Genomic DNA, 14,716 nt, shown 5'->3' with positions numbered 1-14,716 from the left:
TTTATTTGCAGGTGGGACTGTATTTTTCCAGTCTTTGTACCGTCAAAAAATTGGTACGATAATAGGGTTTTTTTTTTAATAAAAATATAGAGATGAATAAAATAAAATAAATATAATTTTTAAATATAATACAGAGAAAATATAAAAGAGAAAAAAATAATATTTTGAGATAAAATAATTATTTTTTTAAAAAATAAAATATTAAAAACCCAAAATAAACGAGATAAAAAATTCTTTTTATTAAAAATTATGTGCAATAATACTTTTTAATCCATTTTTATTTTGTATTCTTATATAAACACGTCATGTATATAAGATATACGCTTTATAGATATAAAAATAATATAAATTTTAATATGCGATCATATATATATATATATTTATTTATTTATTGGAAATAATATGAGATGAAATATTAATTTTATAATAATGGATTTGGGGGGTTATGCTTCCAACAATGACCGAAGTTGTTTGGTTTGTAGCTAAATTGGGTCATAGTATATGAACGAGAAATTTTAATTCTAATTGAATTTAGTTAAGTTTGAATTGATTATATAATAAGTTACAATAAATTTATTATATAATTAATATATTATTAAAAATAATTAATATTATTTAAAAATAATCAATCATATAATGGATGTATATATAATTAATTTGATTCTATCTGACCTAATTTGGTTGGATTTAAGCTGATTTAGGAAAAAAAAAAAAGGGAAAGTCAAAAGTAAAATATTAATACATAAACCTTTCTTACTACAAAAGTAGCACAAGCAAACATCAAGTGTAGGCTAAGACTTATCCATCCACGTAATCCATGCTTTGTGTAGTCCACACTTTTTTTTTTTTTTCTTTTCCCCAATTTATTAATTGGATTAGGTTTTCTATTTTAGACTTTTTTTTTAATACAAAATTGTATTTGGAGAGAATGATTTGAATTTGTGGGAATAATTTAGAAAAAAAATTCAAATGAATGTTATATGTAGGTTATATTTGAATTGATGAATATAATCACGAATTTCAAATCTTGAGAACAAATTATTTGAATAACTCTAAATTCAAACTCAAATTATTCAACTTTAAATTTGAATTATGTTTTGTTGAATATTGATTGATTTTTTTTTTTTTTATATGGAGTCATTCGAAAGTTATTTTTCAAATTCTTTATCCAAAATATAAAATTTGATCAATTCAAATATAGCCCGAAATTTGATCAATCCAAAAATGGAGGTAAGTGAATCATCAAGCGAAACATTTGAACGTATTCCTGTTTTTTAAAGAAAATACATATTCTAGAAATACAGTATCACAAAAGTCGACTATTGTGTTGATCTCAATACCTGGAATTTTTTATTTAATAACCAGAAATCTTAAGACATAACTTGTCTCCACATAGCCCAAGAACATAACATCGACAATTTTAGGACCCAATTTCTTTCGTTTGTGTTATGAGACTAGCACTTTTGCTAGGCACCCCCACAGTTGAAAGTATTTGAGGCTTGGTTTCCTACTTTCCACAATTCAAAAGGAGTACTTATATTGTGTTTCAGATGGATTCTATTCAAAATATGGCAAGCCGTATTCAAAATCTCTCCTCACAAACACTTTGGTAACTTGGAGGTTAGTATGAGACTGTTAATCATATCTTTGAATGTTCTATTCTTTCGTTCAGCCATTCTATTAAACGAATGTAAAAAACGGAGGAGTCTCTTCATGAACAATGTCGAAAGTTTGACAATAGTCGTTGAACTTACTCGACTCACACTCTCTTCCTCTATCAGACCTTAGTCTTTTAATTTTCTTACCAGTTTGGGTTTCTACTTTATTTTAAATAAAATAAATTTATCTAAGGCTGCATCAATATTTTTCATGAGAAAAACATAATAGTATCTACTACAATCATCTATAAAGGTGATAAAATATCGTTTGTGGTCCCTGGTCAAAACTCCATTAAACTCACAAATATCTGTGTGAACTAAATCAAGTATTTTTGAATCCCTTTCAATTGACTGATAGGGTTTCCTAACTTGTTTAGCTTCTACACAAATTTAGCATTTGTGATTTCGTTCAATATTTTGACTAGGAATTAAGTTCAAATTTATGATTTGTTTGATTGAATTGAGATTTAAATGGACTAATCTACTATGCCACAAAGTAGAAGATTCCACATTCAATATAATAGAATTAGAAACATCAATTTTATTATTTTCAACTCGAACTTTGGACAAGCCGTCGTCTAAATAACCTTTACCAACAAAAATACCAAATTGTTGAATTACAACTTTATTAAATTTAAAGACTAATTCATATCCCTTCTTAACTATTACAGAACCACTAATGATATTTCTTCTAACAATGAGTATATGATGAACTCTTTTTAATGACAGAACGCGCCCTGAAGGAAACTTCAAGTTCACGCTTCTTATCCCAGGTACTTCAGTTGTACTAGAGTTCCCCATGCTTACTGTTCTTCCACTGATGGCCTTATAAGACACAAAGAGAGATTTGTCAGCACAAACATACACATTCGCTCTAGTGTTAATCAACCAATCATATAGTTCGTAAATAGTGAGGAGTTTAGGTTGTACAGATACATACCCGCCAGTTGCTCCTAAGGTGTTAGCACCGCTAAAACCTCCCACAACCATGTTGACAGCTGCATGCCAAGTCTTGGCCTTTTTATTATGACAAAGCTTGGCCCAGTGTCCAATCTGCCCACAGTTCCAGCATGATTTGTTTGATTTTGGTTTCTTATATTTGGAGGCTTTGCCTTTATTGATGACTTTTGAGTTCGAGTTAATCTTATTCACTTTCTATTTCCCCACTATAAGATTGGCTCTAGGTTGATGTTCAACAGGCATCTTGTGGGTTTGATTTCTATGTTGTTCCTCAATGCTGGTAGCAATCATAAGATCATTAAGAGACAATCTCCTTTTCTGATACTTGAGTGTCAAGCCAAAACTTTCCCAAGATTTGGGAAATTTGTCCCCTATGGATATGACCAGAAACTTCTTGAGAAGCTTCATCTCAGCATCAGCCAGAGCACGCTCAAGATTGATAATCACATGAGTCTGTTCAGCTATAGACCAGGTCCTCAACCATTTGTTACCGCATGAACTTGAAAAATAGAATACTCTTTGAGACTTTGCTCTTCAGTATTATATTTTCGGTCCAACTCATCCCATAGAGATTTAGCAGTGTAAGAATCGGAACAATAAACATCGAAGAGCGTATTTGACAAGGCTGACAAAATCGCTCCTATGCCTATTTGATCCTTTTCTGTTCACTGCGCTATCTCAACAGTTCTGGGATCGGTATCTGTAGGTTCAGGTTTGATCACCTGAATAACTGACAAGAGTCCTTTCATCATGAACCAAATTTTCATTCGTTGTTGCCCGCGTTTAAAGAAAAACTGGCCCGAAAACTTGTTCGGTAAACCAGTCAAGTCGACCTTGGGTGTGATCGGAATTGCCACAGAAATTGGTTCGGCCATCTTTAGTATTTTAGGAAACTAAAAGCAGCGTTTCAAATAACGAGTTTGAAAATAGCATTTTTCAAAACAGTTCCAACAACAAAATCCGATTTTTCAAAACCTGTATATTTTCTTCAAGATTGTTGAAAAATTTCAGCTTCAAGTAATTGAAACAATGTTTTGAAATATTATAATTAAATCTAGAAATCAAAAGCAATTAAAGCCATGTTGGAGCAAATAATATTAAACAATTACAAACGCTATTTACGACAAGAAAATTAAATTCAAAAACTTACAACGAGAATTATCGTAATAATTATCAGTCCAATTGAAGTCGCTAATTTAACCGAATCGTAAAATTACTACTTGCTTTGAAGAAAATACACGTCTCGTATCAGTAGTGCATCGGGTTCAACGTAATTTCTCCCAGGATAAGACGGTTACAGTTTTTTCAGTTTTAGCACTACACCGAAAAACACCTTGATTAAACATTCAGAAGCTCGTAATCAAAATTTTATAGCTCACATCTTAAAAGAGAGATTATAGAAGCCGATAGAGAAAAGGAAAGAAATCTCAAATGAGAGTTTGATGTTAGTTGTTGTGTGCTTCAAGTGAGAAATATAAAGGCATGCCAAAATGCAGCCATAAAAGATAGAATTAAGAGAATATACTTGCAATTAATCCCCCCACAAGAAACCGATCAAAAATTGAATCAGCATTGCAAAAGAAAATTGCTGTTACATTCACATTCAAATTGCAAATGAAAACTGAAGAGAGTTGAAAGAAAATGGATTCTAAACTGCTGTACAATCTATGGGTTTCCAACAGAAGGGTGGCAGGAAATTTGTCACTATGTCCAGCTTAAGTGCTGCAGTTGCTGTTGTTGGAGCAAGCCGTAACAAAAACCATGATTCAGAGGGAGAAGAAGAAGCAACCTTGAATCCTTAAAAGACTTTGAATTTGAAGATTGCAGTCATCAAATTATTTCTCCAAGTTACTATTACTTTTTACCTGTTTTTTTGAATTTTTTTGGTTAAATTGTTGAGTGTAGGCTTGCATATACATAAACAATGGATTGCAGGCAGAAACAGTATCTTAGCATATACAGGTTTTTTGTCATTGTGACTAGGCCAAACAATTGATGACCATATATTTAATTGCTATCATTATATTTTGTCACTGTCTTAATCTCAATCTCAATATGTTAAAAAGTGATAATTTCTCTTAATATATATTAATTGATCAAGTAAATATGGAGAAGAAATAAGAAAGAAATGAGGACTTTAGGGAATAAAGAACAAGTACGTGAATAACAAACTTCTTTTTTCCATAGCCAAGGAGAAATTGTCTTAATTGAGCGGGACAAATATGCAATCAAATTGTCCTCATTTTGCAAAATTTAATCGAACGTGGGACTATTTTTAAAATTTCATAGAGTGTGGGATATTTTTAAAATCATCATATCTTATGGGATCAGGTGTGAGATTTTGCCCAACAAATTATAATAACTATCGATTCAACTATTATATTAATATGATTGTAAATAAATTATAATTACTTATATAAAATGGGACAAACACTCATATAAAATGAGATAAATACTGACACTTTTGGTAGGAATCGAACTCATGATCTCAAATATTTTCATGGGAATAACTCAATCACTAGGTTAAAATATTATTTATAAATTGAAACTGTAAAACAAAAATACTAATTTTGATTTATTTTCAAGAAAAACTGATACAGGGTTAAAAATAACCCCTTGCAATCAGGCCCTTGGAAAGTATTGTGTCAGAGAAACCTTTCAGTACAGACTGAGACTGCAGTAGCCATTCCTTCCCTTTTGCATTTCAAATGCATGCAATCACACAGCAACACGCGTATCAATGTCCGTATCTCTCTCAGTTTTAGCAACCGAGAGAGAGAGGGTTTGAAGAAGAAGGAATGTCTTAGCCTGTTTGAAAGTTTCAAGAAAATATCCATAGCAATGGCGCCAGGGAGAAGGGGAAGAAGAAAGAGAGGAGGAGGAGTAGAAGCAGCTGCTGCTGAAGAAACTCATCAAGATTCTTGCCGTCTCTCTCATAGCTCCACCAACCCAAAAACTTCCCATGATCATCAGGTAAGAAAAATAGCAACAATCCTTGCTACAGCAAAAACATGCTGTGAATGTCTGAATTTCCAATTTTTTTCACTATTTGAATAGGAATTTGTAGCAGCTTCTCCAGCATCTCCCAGATACCCAACGAGACGCTCCAGAGCATTTCTTGCTGAATGTGCTACTCTGAGGCATCCTGTTCGAAGTGTCTATATTCCGAGCAGTCAGTCTCATAGCGTGACCCAGGCAACAAGAATTCTGAATGAAACAAATGATGGCACAAGCGATGGAGTTGATTCAATTACTTCACAACAGCCTCCTCGACATTCAGTATGTGAAACCTAATGCACTGGCTTATGATATATTTATTTTGATTTGTGCATCTCTATGTTGTTCTTGTTTGATCTGTGCTTCCCTCCCAAGGTTTGGATTCTGTCTTGTCTAGCTCTGATAATGATGCAATAGTTGACTTGCCATGGCGACAAAATGCTCTCTCTTGATGTCAATCGTGCAAAATTCATATGATGCTAGGCAACATTGTCTCAGTTTCAGTACATGCAGGTCGTCTCTGATTCAGCTGTCATTTCAAGTCCAGATGAAGGCACGTTGCGGTATCGGTATGAGATTGGCGATTTGAAGTTGATAAGCAAGGATAATGCTGCACCGAATGTTGACAAGTTTGTTTCACCTGGATCTACTGATCAGTCTGCTCCTGTTAGTAAGCATTGGCTGTACCTTGATAATCTCAATACCAATTTGATTTCACAATGTCAAGGACCTCAAGACGTTCTTGACGTGCATCGGCCTGTAAGCGAAAGTTGCAGAGTGCCCCATGGTGAGGAAAGACCAGAAAGAGCACCACTGACTATGTTCCTAGAAAAAGCCAGAGCTTCTCATAGCATTAACCTCACTGAGTTTGCAAGAAGGCTCCAAGAGGACTTAGATGATGATCCTGAGGAAGTTGAGTCTGCTATTGATCCTGCCTTTGACTGCATATACGGGCACAGGGTAAAGATAGAGATTGCTCCATTGCTTAGAGTTATCTTCGAAAAATATGGTGATATTACTAGTGAAAGTGATGTTGGATCTGACACCATTCTTGCATTCTTCCTTGAACGTCTATGTGCTATTTATAGAAGACTAGAGCAGACTTCATTCTTAGATATCACAAATATAGAGCTCAATGACATGCTTGACCAAGTTCGTCTTTTTGAGCGTGAGAAACTGAATGTTGGGTGGCTTCGTGAGAAGCTAGAATATATTTCTCAAACCAAGATCGGTTTCCAAGAATACTTGAGGTTTAAGGAAGACGAGGCAAAACATGATGCATCCATTGGGAGCCTGGAGAAGGAGTTGGTTGTTTATCAGAGAGAACTTTCTGATCTGCAGCAGAAGATTTCTTTGGTGGAACAGAAGATCTCTGCAGCAGAAGAGGATTTGGTAGCAAAAAGGGCCAAGGCTGATCAGACCAGAAAAGTGGCTTCTGATGTCAAGGCTAGAGTAAACACTCTCTGGAAGCAAACTTTGGTGCACGGCCTGCTCTAGTCTGCTGCCCGATACCATCTATTGCCAACACATGTGTATCTCAGAAAAAATATCAAAATAACAATCTGCCCCACTAGTTTGAATATACTACATTGTTTCTCCAGGAACATCGGATGATCATCTTGTTGGATGCTGCAACCCAGAGTGACGTGAAGACCAACAACAACAGGAAGATGTATGCTACAGTCCATGGAACTAGATGAAGTATAAACATGGAGAATCTGAACAGCTTTGGTTGCATTATTTCTGTTTGGCCATATATCAGAAACTAGACACGGATCCACGTAAAACTAAGTTAGAAATGCTGTACCTTAGAAAAGGTATTGGATGTCCGTATACTAACCGGAACTTCCTTTCTTGTACTTCTTTGGTGATCTTTAATTTCTCTTTAAATGATTTCAACTACTGCCCAGCTAAATTAATCCTTTATTTCTCTTTAAATAATTTCAACTACTGCTAAATTAAGTTTTCTCTAATGACTGATGAGGGGGTCTCATTAGCATAAATGCTTCTAATGTAGTAACATTCACATTCTTCTGAAGCAGAGAAGGTTAAGAAAAATAACCGAATACAACACAGATACTGGGACAACCTTAGTATTGTTTGTGTGCATCCTATGTATTAGTTGTCCTGCAGTTCTCGCCTTGAACCTGTCAATGGAGAAATGTTTCCATCTCAACCAATGGACTTTGCGAATTGCTCAAAGAAAAGGTTGTCGTTTGCAGCATAGTTCTTCACTAGCTGCAGTGATACTTGATTCTTGATCACCAGAATTTTGTAAGAATTCAAGAGGCCCTTGAAGCGGAACCAGTTCTTGAAGTAGCTGTTCTCGGACGCTGCAGGGGCGGCAAAGTCCAAGAGAAAGAGATTCTGGTCACCACCAGATCTCGGGCACCTGGGGCGCCACCAAGCTGCATAGGATTAATCCAAGGTGAAGTCATGTTGTAAATTCCTTATAGAGGCTTTGCCTGTAGCTGACACATCTTGAACTTGCAATGGTGTGGCTTCCTGAAGGCCAGATTGTAATCCAAAATCATGCATTTGAGTTGAAGTTGAGGTCTTTTAAGTTTCATCCATTTGCATGAATTGGCCTTCAGAACTACAGCAGTTGAAGAAGTATTTCATGCATCTTCAAATTATAGTAAACAAATGTTGAATCAAAATGGAAATTCAGATGAAGAATTGCTTTGTTTTGGAGTTTTTGTATGTTAGAATGTTTATCCGAGATGACTATCCCTATGTTTGGATTTGTGTTTTAGTGCATCTTTTAGGCCCATCTCTGAGATGACCAAAACCAAATCCATGTTTGGTTTAGTATTTTCTACACCTTGACTAGGTGTATATGTATTTTGCTTCGTTTTGAGCCAAGCAAAATATTTTGCAGCAGCTTTTTTTTTTTTTTTAAGTATTTTTCTTCTTTTGTTCTCTTTCTTCTTCTCTTTTTTCTTCTTTTTCTTCTTTCCTCTCTCTTTTTTTTAAAAAAAAAAATTATTTATAGTATATGTTATATATTATTTAATATATAATATATGTCAAATCTAATCAATAATTACTACTAAAAAATAATTTTTAACTTATGAAACCATTGATATTAAAGATATTTACTATTAACGCTACATAGTAAAAATATTTGAAACTTTTCTACTTAACGAAAATACTGTAACAGTTTGGTATATTGAGGGCAATATATTAATACTATATAATTAATTCGTATTTTTTATTACTTCAATTATCTATTAAAATTTATCAGTTCGAATATAAAAGTCTAATGAATGTATTTTCAACATGTTAGTATATGCATTTAACTCTTAATTGCAATTTTTTTCAACTTAGACTATTTAAATCTTTTGTACTCAAATTTTTTCCTATTTCATGAGAAATTTGAAAATTGAGGACAATATACCAATAATACATACTTAATTCTAAAATTTTTATTTAAATTTTATATATTATGTTTTTTCATTCCAAAGATAAAGTCTAACAAAATCATTTTGGAGACAATACTACAATGTATTTAATCATGCATTAAATTTATAATTATTATTTAAAATGTAAAAAAAAAAATTCCTCAACAAAAAAAATTCTTAACATAAATGAGAGTTTGAAGTAGGTTGCAAGTTTTAAGACTCCACAATAAATAAAGAATCCACAAATTCAAATGAAACATTAATTATTAATATGGATTTTATTAATAAAAAATAAAAATAAAAATAAAAACATCGTCAACGTGATTGTGGTTCAACTCTAATTGCAATGCAGTCATCAAATTTTTTATTTTAGAAATAAAAGCACCCATATGAAATATATATATATATACTTTAATTTCAAATATTATACGTTTACAAAATAAAAATGGAAAAACGATTTTCACTCACAAACTACAATTGATAATACCTTTGCTCTATCAAACAAGAAACTAACTGTCACGCCCCAAAGATTATAATGTATAATTGGGGGATTAATTGGTAAATTTTTATGAAACTTAGTGATTAGTAAATAAATTATGGGTCATAATTGGAATATAATAAAATTTGAACGAATTAAATTGGAGTTCGTTATAAAATTTGGGAGCAACTTATATTAATTAAGGAAATTCAGGAGGGACGTAATGGTATTTTGAGAAAAGTCTAATTAATTAAACAAAATAATAATAATATTATATATATGTAAATAATATATATATATATATATATATATATTAGTAAGTTATATATATATATATATATATATACATGTGAAGAAAGAAAGAGAGAGAATTGAGGGCCCCACCTCCCACCACCTCACTCCCCTCTTTCTTTTTCTTGTTATTGTTTTGTATACACACATAACATACACACAAATGCAAATTGTGAGAATTTCAATTATCGGCCGAAAACGAAAAATAACAGAGGTACGAAAATTGTCATTTTATTTTCTATTAATTTATATAATTATATAATTTAATTAGTTCTTTTATTAAATATTGTTTATATTAAACGATGTACTATTTAGTCGGAATATTTTACGAGTTTGACTATTTAAAATAGTGTCGGATTAAATATCAAATCGGATATAAAAATGATATCGTTGGTTAATTAGATTATTAAATTCATTAGATTTGAATATAACTATAGCTAATTTATACAATTTCATCGGAATTATTAACTAAATATTCAATTATACGTATTATTGTTCGATTAAAGAGTATAATAGCGAGAAATTGATAGAAAATTTATAGAAATATTTCGAAAATTATATTTAATAAATGGTATGTTAATAAAGAGGAAAAACGAAGATTTGTATTTCGATAGAAATGAATATTAAAGAATTATTAGAAATTGTACAAATGATATTCAATATTATACTTTAAAGAAATTACGATATTCTCGATATATTAACTGTATGTGGTATAACTCATTATAGGATCGGGGTAGCGTAAAAAGACCGAACCACTACCTATTGGATAGATAAAAGCGTTGTAAGGAGAGGTAAGTAAATAATTGGTATTATCTATATATGTCTCCTTTATTTGTGGTTTTACTGTTATATGAATTTGTGATTCATGCTAACATTGAAATATCTGAAGTATATAAGTGATGGATGATTTGATTTGATAAACGATATTGTGTACGTAGAATGAGGAAATGCGTTGAAATATTATGTTTGTTGTTTGATGTATTGTGGATGTCTGGAATGAAAATATGTTAATATATTGTTTTACGTTACTAGTTGCTTACAAGAATTGTGATATGTGGAAATGAGGGAGTGGTGGAAATTGAATATAATTGTGGTGTGAATATCCCTTGATGTGTTGAAAAGCCTATAATATGAAAAGAGCTTTGATACGATATGAAAAGAACGATGCTGCGATATAAAAGAGCTATGATGCGAATTGAAATAGCTATGATGCGAAATGAGATTGATGAGCTGACTGTCAAGGGGATTCACTTGAATTTATATAACAGTGAGATTGAGTTGATGGAAAAAACACAATATCACCTTCTGGTAAGCAAACTAGGAAAAAAATGGAGTTTGGTTGATTGTCTTATTATGAGATAGTCATGTGGTGTAATAAAGCTGATTATGTTGGAATTAAATTGATTGTATCCCATGCGTGTTGCCTGTTTATCTTGTTTGGGTTGTGTTTGATATGTATATATGGATAGGGCTGGTTATTTACTTACTGAGTGACATGCTCATCCATCTGCTGATATTTTCTTTCAGGAGTAGACTTTGAGGTGTCTGACTGTTGAAGAATAGGTCTACGCGCTATACTCCGACAGGTCAGGCCAGTATGCTGTTTTCTCCTCTTTGTCAGTTAAAGTACAAATCACATTTTGTTGTATAGAGAGAATGTAAGCGTAGAGATTACTTATGATGGACTACTTGTGGTGTTTGATGTGCATATATAATATTGTAGGTTGATTACGCTTGTTATGACGTTGGGGTTATATATACATATGGATTAAATTATTTTGTGCATTTATATTTGTAAACATAAGGATTACTATAAGTATGACGTTTATGGTAGATATAACCCTTGTAGCGAAGAGGGTGCTACACTAACTGAAGTTTTCACAATCTACAATTACTTAAATTAGTGAATTTTACTAAATACAGCATAATTATTAGGTAACTATATTAAAAAATAAAAAATATGATAATTCAAGATTGAATTTGCACAACTTTTATAACTTTTGGTGTTTTTATCTCATCTCAGTAAGAATAATGATATCAATTGAGTTTGGTTTAAACGAGAATTCTCGATATTCATTGAATTTGATTGAGACGTAAATTCTATTAGAATTTTGTGATTGCTGGAGAATAAAAGTATAATAATAATAATTAATTTGATTTGTAAAAAATACTATGTACGTACGAATAAAATATAATTATTTTAGTTGATGTGATATATATTTTTGGATAAATTGCGAAAAACATTCCTGTGTTTTAAAAATTTGGTTGAAAATTCCCATTTGTTAAGACAATAGGCGAAAAAATTCCTATGTTTTGAAAATTATGCACACTCTTCCTTTCCGTAAGTTAGGTTTAACGGTGTTAAACTTTTTGCTGAATTGTCCGTTATACTCTTATTATAGTAGTCCTTGATCTTCAATAGTTAATAAATTAATGGTCCATATCTAAAATAACTTAAAAATATATTTTTTATTTATATATAATTATATAAGTAATATATATAATTATGTATATATGTACAGATACAGCGGCGCGGGGTCTGAAGCCTCTGCGACGGCGTCGTGCTAATCTAGGCGATGATGAGCAACAAATGTCGCCCCTTAGAAGGGGGCGACTGCCACGGCATCGCCGGCGCCCAGATTTAGGTCAATAGGCGGCGGCAGCAAGGGGGAGACGACGAGGAAGCGGTGAAATATTTTTACATATAAAAACAGGGGGTAAAATGGACATTTGCATACATAGAGTAACCCTAAAAAGGGTAAAAAGCGAAGCCCACTTACTATATAGGTGAGCGTCAATCACTCTTTGTTAGTTTATAATGGAAAAGGGGCTTTTTTGCTATATCTAATACATGGAGTTTTTCCCCTATAAAATTAATAGAGGGGGATTTTACACTATTCACCAAAATACAGTGCGGATGTTATGCAATTTGTCCTATTTTTTTGAGATAAAATGCAAACAACCTCTGTGTTTTCGCCGAAAATGCTAAACCCCCCTCCCCCCATGATATGTAAATAGGTAAAATGGTACCTTATGTTTTATACAACTCAGCACACTCTCCCCTTTTAACTTTGATGAGTAATTGTTCTAGAAAAAAGAGTGAACTTTCCGTTATGCCCTTCAGTAAAATTGAGAGGTTGGCACATAACTCCTTTCACAGAAAATAATTCAGATAGAGAGAAAGAGGAAATAGAGAGAAAATGGGGAAAAAGTTTCTAGGGTTCTTAGGTTTGATTTAGGGCAAATTCTTGGGAGGAAGCTTGTGATTTTCACTACATAAATAGAGTTGGTTTACATCATTGTGGGTAAAGGCACGGTATATTTTTAAGGAATTTGTGACAAAGGATAGAGCAAATTGAAAATTTTGAATCTAAAAAGAGGCACAAAAAAAGCAAGTTTTTTGCTTATTATTTTGTATTGTAGTGTTTGGAATGAAGAATTGATCAGAAATCTAGTCCCCCATTTGTATGAAACCTGGGATTTTTTGAACGGTTGGAAAAATGAGGGTTTTGGCAGATTTTGCAATGAAATTGGTCCCCCACTTGTTTAATTAGTTTTTTTGTGAATGGAGGACAAAAATTTGATTTTAGGGTCTTTTAATTATGTTTGGGTTATTTGAACATTTGTAATCATTTTCACTTGGTGATGACTAACTAAAATAGATGCAACAGTTATGTGTTTACAAAGATATAAAAAGGCTACAACAATTATATGTGTTTCAAAAGCTCTTGGAAGTATAATCTTTTGTTTATGACATATAGATATAAGATAGGGTACCAACAACAAGAAGTGAATCCTGTAAATCTGTAAACACCCACTTCTTTGATTTTCAATCAGTGTTTTGTAAACGGGGGACAAAAATTTGGTATATGTTCTTGTCTATTGGGGTTTACTTGGGATGTCTTTAGATCATGGGCACAAAGGTATAGTTGAGTTAAGTAGGGTTTATAAAAATCTTCCTATTATTCCAATATACATATAAGATAAGGAAGGTCCCTTGTTGACACTTGATACCCTGTTATAACAACTCAAGAAAAAGTGCCCTCAATCCCTTTTAATGAGCTTGTTTCTGGTATGGAAGAGAGGGAAAATAATTACGAATTTCAAAATAAAAATCATGAAGATGTCCAAAATGAAAATATTACAGAAACAGAGGAGCATGTGAATTTGAATGATGAAAATGAAGAACAAAACATGGATGCTAATCAGGGGGGGGGGGGGGCGTGAGCAGCATCCTCATGCTCATCCCAATGATGAATATGGTCCTACATTTGAGTAACAAGATGATGAATTAGAGCCTGAATCTAGTTCTAGTTCATCGTCTGCATCTGAATGTCCATCTTGGATGCTTGAGGACCTAGAGATTCCATAAGATGATGACATTTTTGCTAATAGGCCTCTTGATCATGCTAGAAAGTTGTACAAAACACTTAAGGCTTTTTTGAAAGATAAAAAAAAAAGGAAGAAGGTTGCTGAGAAAAAACAAAAGGCTGGCATAAGAAAATAATGTGGAGGGGGATGGATGGTTTAGTGACTTGAACAGTGAGGATGAGTGCATTCCTTAAGGGGTTCAGATGAGGATGTTTCAGAATATCCTAGATGGCATGATAATAAGATGAGAATTGACTGTTGGGTTGCGGTTTCCAACAAGATAAACATTAAAAAATGTGCTGAGGGATTGGGCTGTGAGAAAAGGGTGGAATTTGACATTTGAACAAAAATGAAAGACACAAAATCACTGTCAAATGTAAAAAGGGTTGTGAATTGCAAACAAGCACATTTCAGATAAAATCAATCAAAGGAATTCACAATTATGCACACACTATTGAAAACAAGCAGACTAATTATAAATACATTGGCAGGAGGATTTAAGACACTGTAAGGGATAATCCTAATGAGGGTTTAGAATCCCTTAAAAACAAAATCAG

The 14,716-nt window shown here is 32.6% G+C and overlaps 1 protein-coding gene across 1 annotated transcript; it reads left to right on the top strand.

Moving 5' to 3' along the window:
* Positions 1-5,292: 5,292 nt before the first annotated feature.
* Positions 5,293-7,514, top strand: LOC105168637 (uncharacterized). The gene is made up of 3 exons (XM_088884102.1): positions 5,293-5,591; positions 5,676-5,897; positions 6,129-7,514. The coding sequence occupies exons 1-3, from the start codon at positions 5,331-5,333 to the stop codon at positions 7,110-7,112; spliced, it is 1,467 nt and encodes a 488-aa protein (XP_088740228.1). The 5' UTR covers positions 5,293-5,330; the 3' UTR covers positions 7,113-7,514.
* The last annotated feature ends 7,202 nt before the right edge of the window (positions 7,515-14,716 follow it).

Source organism: Sesamum indicum, linkage group LG8 (assembly GCF_026168435.1).
Source record: "Sesamum indicum cultivar Baizhima isolate 11 linkage group LG8, ASM2616843v1, whole genome shotgun sequence".
Classification (NCBI taxonomy): Eukaryota; Viridiplantae; Streptophyta; class Magnoliopsida; order Lamiales; family Pedaliaceae; genus Sesamum; species Sesamum indicum.
The sequence above is the reverse complement of the archived record's forward strand: the minus strand, read 5'-3'. Positions and strand labels throughout refer to the sequence as shown.

Coding starts and splice junctions, on each gene's coding strand:
- LOC105168637 (XM_088884102.1), top strand. CDS start 5,331: ATGCAATCACACAGCAACACGCGTATCAATGTCCGTATCTCTCTCAGT. Junction 5,592..5,675: donor AAACTTCCCATGATCATCAG/GTAAGAAAAATA, acceptor CTATTTGAATAG/GAATTTGTAGCAGCTTCTCC. Junction 5,898..6,128: donor AACAGCCTCCTCGACATTCA/GTATGTGAAACC, acceptor CAGTACATGCAG/GTCGTCTCTGATTCAGCTGT.